The 8,440-nt window shown below is 36.4% G+C and overlaps 1 protein-coding gene across 50 annotated transcripts in view; it reads right to left on the reverse strand.

Annotated features, from left to right (window-relative positions):
• PTPRD (protein tyrosine phosphatase receptor type D) overlaps positions 1-8,440 on the reverse strand; it is a 1,166,996-nt gene that overhangs the window by 123,559 nt on the left and 1,034,997 nt on the right. For all 50 annotated transcript variants that reach the window (XM_033520262.1, XM_033520295.1, XM_015652791.3 and 47 more), the window contains one exon: positions 7,494-8,075. In XM_033520262.1, coding sequence (XP_033376153.1) covers positions 7,494-8,075 — 582 coding nt within the window. The remainder of the gene's footprint in view (positions 1-7,493; positions 8,076-8,440) is intronic.

The following is an 8,440-nucleotide window of genomic DNA, read 5'->3' on the forward strand; positions in this document are numbered from 1 at the left end:
TTTTTTTCAGCTCATAAATAAAATACATAAACACATCCTGGTCTTTTCTAAGAAGACACCCAAATACAATATCCAAATACAATAACCTGAAGTTGTTATAACCCAGTGAAGAGATATTCAGCTAATTTCTCATTAAGTGATGTATTTCCACCCTTTAATGACGGATATTTTTAAGAATATAGTTGAATTTCTAATGACGACACTTTCTAATTGCAAGAATGTAATTTTGATTGTGCTATCCAAGAACATTCTCTGTTGTTCTATCTTTTGCAATGGTCACAGAAATTAAATGTTATCCTAATTTACTTCTTCAAATGTAAAGCAAATTATAAGGTTGACTAGGAAAAGACAGCAAAACATAACTATATCATTGGATTGAGTATAATAGTTTTGGCACCCAAGCTGTAAAACATTATTTTCAGTTAATAGTGCCATTGATAAGGCAGGAAACAGTTTTCCCCAACATCTCTAGCTGTTCAAGAATAAAAAGTGACATGCTCTCATATTTTTTCATGGGAAGAATAAAAAGATGTACTTCTTAGCACACACTAAGAACAGGTGTAAGAAGTAGGATGTGACAATAATGATGGTTTCACAAACATCTATCAGGGAAGAATTCTATTATAGCATTACACTAAAAGACCTAAAACCTTCAGAAAGGAATCTCTTAAAATAATTTGGTATTTTTATTTTTATCTTCCCCAGACTTCTACAGAATATCAATTTGAGAAGAACACTGCCCTTGTGTATTCTGGAACACAATTTAGATTTAAAAGAAAGTTAGATTTGATATCTAACTTTCAACAGACAGAACCTTTCTACATGAGGTGCATATTCAAGCTGCTAGGTGGACACTGAAAATCTCTGCTTTTTTGGGTTGGTTGGTTGGTTTTTGTTTTGTTTTGTTTGATGAGTGAGAGTAACAGGAGACCAGCTCTTTTACAGGAATAAAAAGGGACAGGACTAATTAGATCTTTTTTTCAAAGGTGTCTGGTCTAAAAAGAGACCACTGCCTGGGTCCTGCAAAGTGCAAAGAGGAAACGATCCTAAAGCACTGGGAGCCATTACAGGAAACATCAACTAAGTATTTGTGACAGATTCTAATTTTGGAGAGGGTGCAGTGCTGGCAACAGTTCAGCTGGGAGAATGGCTCTCAACGGCACTCCCAGCAGTGACAGAAGGGATGGAAGAGACACAGCCAGGCTCTTCACAGAGTGTGGCAGGTGAGAGGCAGTGGCACAAGCTGAAACATGAGAGGCTCAGGACAAACCAGAAATTCAGCCAGGGCCCAAGGAGGTTGCACCATAGCAGCCCTGGGGCGTTTAACTCATCAAGTGGGTGAAGCCCTAGGACACTCAGTCTGACCACAGAGCCAAGAGTGCCCTGGGCAGTGGTTGTGGCTGGACACCTCCCCAGATAGTCATCCTGCCGGCCTGAATTGTCCTGTGATGCTATGATCTGTACTTCATGTATGGATACATGAATTGTAGAACACAGCCAGGCAGTAATAGCAAATGATCAGTCAAGTGACTCATATGACGGCTGGTACCATCTGTTATGATAAATATGGCAGCAGATGGAGAACTAAGGGTATTTCCTGTCTCTCTACATGCTTTAAGAACTTCATTCTCCAAGCAGTCCTTGTAAAAAACCCAAGCCCTCTGTCATCTTAAGTCTGCAATTCTCAATCATTTTATAAGACAAGCTGATTGCTAATTGGGCTTTTCCAAATGTTGTTTGTCAAAATAAAATCTTGCTTCAAAATTTAGTCTCCCCTTGAATTTTTTTAAGCACAGTTAGGCAACTCTGATGCTGAAAATATGGACAGAAGAAAAAGTTGACAGGGAAAGATGCATTGCTCCAAACAGATAAGCAAAGATGAAGAAGAAAGAAAACAAAACCAAAATAACAGAAACTAAACACACTTTATTGCTGATAAATTCTGGTATGGAACCTAGTACCAAAGGAAAAGGACCGGTAAAGGAAGTGGAACAAATAATTTTTAAACTATTTACGATTTATGCCTAGAATACACATCTGTTAAAAAAAAAAAAAATCTTCAGTGGCACATGGGAGCTAAGCCAAGCTGGAGCTGACAGAAGCTACTGGTCTCCTTCAGAGAGAGAAAAAAGGCTAGAGAAACTGCAAAGTATATGCAAGTGGACTTCATACTCTTACTGTAGTGTTTTTAATGTCACACATCAAATATAACTCCAAATTAGTGCTGTACATGGGCAGCCTAAATGGGATGATTTTGCATGAGCATTCTCTCAATACTGTCTTTTTTGTTTTGAGGTCAATATGCTCTAGAAAAGTACATTAATACCCCTAACTTCTGTGCGCTCCCTTCTTCTTATCTCTTCTTCTAAATATAACTTAGGGAGTACACACAATGAAAGACTACAATGCAGTAACGAAACAAAGAATAAAGTCCACAACTACTTTTTCCAAAACTTCACACCAGCTTCTAAATTTTCACTTGCCTATTCCTCCATGTTTATTGCTGGATAATCAGGAACAAACACAGATTGCTGGACTTTGTCCTGCACGTGTGGTTGTATCTCCATCCCTGATTAAAGTGCCAGAACAGGATCATAAAACAGGACCTCAGAAAGGCACTTTAGTTCCCTGCACAGCTCTTCAGCTGGCTGAGGTAACCAGAAAACTACTCCAGGACCATGCTGGGTTTGCAAGTGATAATGAAAAAGGAGGGGAGTCTCCAGGATAGAAAGGGCCCCATGACATTGCTGGGGTGAAACCCATACCTTGTGTAAAACTCAATGAATTCAATAAGAAATCAGCTTTGCAAAGGACAATAGATTGATCAAGAGAATTTACAATCAGTAGGGAACCTAAAGGGACCAAGAGTTTATGCTTCTGATATCTCTGAAAGAAGCATGAAACTCAATATAGGAACTCTTACAACTGACAAGCTACTGTGGTCCAGAGTTTTTCCTTTGTAAACAATATATATATTTTTTGAAATAACTCCTAATAGAACATAATTAAAAAATAAAATGGGTAACATACAAAATAAAATGTGTAATATCTGCACTGTGCTCTCCCCGTCTCTCTGCTACAACTGCAATAATCTCTTCAAATAAGTCTGAAGATAGCTGAGGTTTGCAGCTTTGCAATGTCAAAGAATCACAAAATAATTAACTACTATACATTTTAGATTTTATAAAAGCATAGTATATTGTGTGAAAAGTAATCAGAAATCCATAAATTGTTTTCTTCAAATGTTATCTCTAACTGACATAGTAGGAACTCGGAATAAAATAAATGTGTTAGTCAGTCTTAAAGACAGAGTCCACCTGGTCTTGTCTGGATGACTAGAGAACACAGTGAAGAGATAAATTTTCGCTGTGTGAAGGTGAGATCCTCAATACAGAACTCATCACTTTAGCACTTAAATGAAGTAAAATACAGACCAGGACACTTACCTGTGCATTGAGAGTAGGGCAGTTATTCAAAAGCTAAAATAGTCTTTCCTACCTGACCAGAAATATCTCTTGAGGGGAATTTTAAAATTTAAATCAGTTAAAAAACTACCCTATACTCCACTTCAGCATCAATATATGTATCTTAAAGTGGGGTGCCACAAGGATAGTGCCAGACTCTTTCCGGTGGTGCCCAGAGACAGGATGAAAAAACAGACATACACTGAACCACAAGAAATTTCTCCTAAACCTGAGGAAGAACTTTATATTGAGGGTGGCAGAGCACAGGAACAGGCTGTCCAGAGAGGTTGTGGTGTTTCCCTCTCTGGAGACATTCAAAACCCACCTGAATGCGCTCCTTTGTCACCTGCTCCCTGCCTTGGCAGAGGAGTGGGACTGGATGATCTCCAGATGTCCCTTTCAACTCTAAATATCCTGCAATTCTCCCACCTGCTTTCTTGCTTTGAGTTTCTAGTTACATGCTCTCAACTCTTTTCATGTGGAAGTCTATTTCATGAAATGCTTCACAAAGACACTAGACTAGGACTGTGGAGTTTCAGAGACATCAGATTTCCCCATTCACTTGTTCATTAAAAAAAAAATTAAATGTCTGGTACAGTCTAGCTTGCTACAACACAGAACAGTACGTTGCTACCAACTCTTTCTCTGAACTTCTAAATTTCTTTTACCATTAAAAACTCCAGAAATATTAGTTTAGTTAAATGTAACGCTCCATTTATATGCCCTGCAAGTTGGATACTTAACCTTCTCATTATGTCCTTTTTCCTATGCTGAAAGCATTAACCTTTTATAACTGTAATAAACCTCAGTTTTCAAATAATGGAGAATCCTTCATTTAAAACTAATAATTTGTTTTGTATTTTAAGTTTTTTTTCTACAGAAACATAAGCTAACAGTGACACATTCATTTATCCGATTTTTTTTTTCCCCTTTCTCTTTTTCCAGTAATTCACTATCCAACAGACCTTGTGTATCTCTCTCCTCTCCTTCTAACTAAGCTCAGAACAAAAAATAAGATTCACTTAATTCCTTCAGCAGCTATTCTCTTTGCAGATTAAAAATGAAATTAAATTGAATGAAATGAAATGAAACAAAACCCAAACACAGACAGTTCAAAATTCTAAATATTTCTGGTACACACAGATATTTTGCTCAATGTACACATTTTTATGACCAGTTTAAGCCCAGAAAGGAGTTAGAAGAACTGTGTGCTGAGCAGTTAAACTGGACAGAAACAAATTTTGTTTGCTAACACAGCAAAAAAAAAAAAAACCAAACCAAAAAACAAGTAAAAAACAAAAGCAAAGTATCACACTAAAACTCATATCAATATTTCTTTATTCTAAAATTTGATAAGTCAATTAACCTACATAATAGACCATCCTGACTCCATCCCTAACAGAATCTAATCCTTTAGTCCAGAAAGCAAAATAAGGACTTTCTTAAAATTTGGAATTGATCTCCTTTAACCCAAAAGGCTCAGATCCACAGCTCTTTTCTGATTACAGAATTTGTTAAAATGGTGCCTTTATACAATAAAGAAAGCACTGCTGCACACAACTGGGCAATAGGACATGGCTTTGTCTTCAAATGCTTAAGAAAATTATTGAACACCAAAACTGAACTTCTTTTGTTTTTTTTTCATTGTCTGGTTGTCTGAAAAATATATCCTTCTTTTCCTCTCAAAAGACATGCTCCCAATCAATATTTTAATTAAAAATCCAAATTTCACTACCATCACAATTTCAGCTGACATGCAAAGAAAAACGCTGCTCATACACCAGTTTCAAAAGAACAATTCTGCTATACTAAGGAAACAAAAATTCCTCTGAACAGTTTTTTTTAAGAATAAATTATTCATTTTTATAATCTCTCTCCAAAGATCAGAATACACTTAAGGCAGGCAAGCTCTGAACCATCTAACAGAGCCTGTAAGTCATATATGTCAGCATGATTTTGTTTTATATATGCTCTAACATCCCCAAAGTGAGGGTTAAGCTAAATATATATATAATGGCAGGCTTATTTGTTTAAAGTAAAATTAACCAAATGTAATCAGCATCCCATTCCTATTTTAACATTTTTAAAATGTCTTTATTTTGTCCATTTTCCATGTTCTTAAATGATACTTTATATTCACTTTAATATTTGAAATGCATTTGATTTTGAGAGATTTAAACTAAAACAATCATATTTGGATTCATGTTAAAGGAAATCTGGATGAGAAGGACAAGGAGAGCATTTTTTTCTAAGGTGTTCACTGAAGAGAAACTACTTGATAGAGAGATGGGGATTTCCTAATTTTTAACCATACCCTGGAATGGATGACTCCGCTAGACTTTCTTAGTTTTTATCACTTTTATGACTTAAAACATTTGTATTTCAAGTAAAAGCATCAGTGCTTAAATACGCTTCCTGTATGCTCTGTTGTTTTCTTTCAATTTTTTTAGTTACAATTAAACACTGAAATCATGTTTAAAAGAAACCCTCCAGCACTGTTAATGTTGTAATTTCTTCAGATTGCAACAGTAATCGGAAACAGATGGACATTACTTCTCTGAAGTGACCTCAGAAAATAATGTAACTTGGGCCAGTCCAGCTGAGCCTCAGTGCTCATTATTTTGATTCCTTTATCCTTCACTGGGGCAGCCACTGTCAGACACTTGCTAATCTAAGAGGTTTACAGTTGTGAGTGAAAACACAGATAAGGAGCTCACTAAACCATCTTCTGGAAAAGCTTTATGCATGTGGATTCAATCAGAAGTCAGATGTCAATATAAAAACGAGTTCTCTGAAAATGGTTGCAAATGCCAAAATTAAACTCTGGTGTATATATTTACATTTGCATGTGCACACAGACACATTTTAATGTACTACCATAAGATCTAAAAATCTCATAACTCCTTAGCTGAGATACTGGAAAAGGTGACATCTAGATGTTTGTGCAACATAACACCAAGAAAGATTCCAGAACAATACATCAATTTCTGTCTTTATTAAATGCATTACTGGTAAAATGCAGAAGTAAAAACTGGATGAAACGTAACTGTCTAAAGTTATACTTTAGAGATATGTTTTTAAGAATTTGAGGGATGCTAAATTCTGCAGCAGGAAACTTTCCTGTACTAAAAAATTCAAGTACTATTATATATTTTTATGAAATCACTGGCCTACAGTAATATTTCATGTATCTTTCTCTTAACTGTTAGACAAAAGGACCTTTTATTTCTTATTGCTATAATAAAAAACTTTGTGCAGTGTAACTCTACCAGAGCTTCTCACTTTAGACTTCATAAAAACTTTTCTGCCATGTTTTTTACTGTGCTTACTTGTTCTTTACTAATAAAACTAATTCATGATCCTAAGAGCTCTTGAACAGAAAAAAAAAAAACCCAACTGCAAATATAAACTGAGAAAATAGTGACCCTGTGGTATGCATTTTGTAGGGGCAGGTTTGATTTGACTTATAAATCCAAAGTGTACCAACCTGCTTGCTTGATCCTACATAAAAGTTTGTTGTATTTATTGCTCTCATGTTTTGTGCTCTCAGAATCTTACCAACTAGTTGAATATGTTGTATATAACATATTGTACATATGCAGTACCCATAAGTTTTAGATTTCCAAAAGCGATCTTCCCTAGAGTAATATGGCATAGGAAAACTGCATGTCACCTAAATAAAACCCACCAAAACCAACAAGTAACAAAAAGAAAGCTATGATGAACTACTGACAAACAGGTTTAGCACACAGAGTACTGACAAACAAAAGCCTTAAGATTTGGCCACCTCCAGGATGACGGTCTCTCTGAAATTTCAGTTGCACTACAGATTAATTTTGTTGACACTGATGAAAAAAGAAAGCATGAAGGGGTAATTTCCACTCCTCAAAGATAACTTGCACTGTGGAATTGAGAAAAGGTTATCTGCAAAAACTGACTGAATAAACTGGCTATACTTGAGGGGTAGTTCTTTTTGCAACCTTTTAAACTGAGGGTCCCTCCCACAAATTTTGTTCATTGCTAGCTTACCTCCTGTTTGAGTGATGACTTGAATGTCACTAGAAAGTGGTCCATCCCCAACAGAAGTAAAAGCAAGAACCTTCACAGAGTATGTTTTCTGGGGTACAAGATTCCCAATAGTGGTAATATGGCTGTCAGCCACATTGTGCTTCATCCAACTGTTGACATGTTGAGTGGGGTCCATGGTGTAATAAACTCTGTAACCTTGTATTTGCCCATTAGGTTCCTCGGGTTCTTCCCACTGTACCAGAATGGTGGTGGAGCTCAGCATGCGGGCCTGTACGTTGCGCGGTGCACTTGAAGGTGCCTGTTCTGAAGTCCTGGTTGATACAGGCTCGCTGGGTGGCCCTCGCCCAATGTTATTTACAGCAACTACCCGAAATTCATACTCTGAATATGGGCTCAGGCCAGCCACACTATAACGAGTTGTGGCCACCCCATCAATTTCTTTATATGGCTCCTCAGAGTTTTTGGGTTTGTGTTGGATTATGTAGTAAGAAACCGGCTCAGGGTTTCCAGAATCCCAAGTCAACGTTATGCTAGTTGCTGTGCTTTCTGTCACCACAGGTGTTCCAGGAGGTTTGGGTAAGGCTAAATACAAATAACAAAAAATACAGTTAGCACTATGTAACAGAAGACATTCTTTATTAGAATAAAAAGCTTACAAACAATAACAAACAACAAAACAAAAATAAAAGAGGAAGACAAAATGGAAAGAAGGAGCAATCTGTTCAGAGCAAGCTTTTGTCAATTACAATTTCCTCCAAAATCTATTGGAAAATCTTCAAGTTCTGTTCAATGCAGTTCATTTGTCATGAATTAATGATACCGACTTTTGTAATAAATCCATAACCACATACAGAAGAGGAATCTTATAGAAAGATGATTCACAATTACAGCTGAATTTTCAGATATTTTTTGAACCTCTTGTTTGCTTGTTTTACTCAGTGAATATG

Source organism: Parus major, chromosome Z, assembly GCF_001522545.3.
Source record: "Parus major isolate Abel chromosome Z, Parus_major1.1, whole genome shotgun sequence".
NCBI classification, from domain to species: domain Eukaryota; kingdom Metazoa; phylum Chordata; class Aves; order Passeriformes; family Paridae; genus Parus; species Parus major.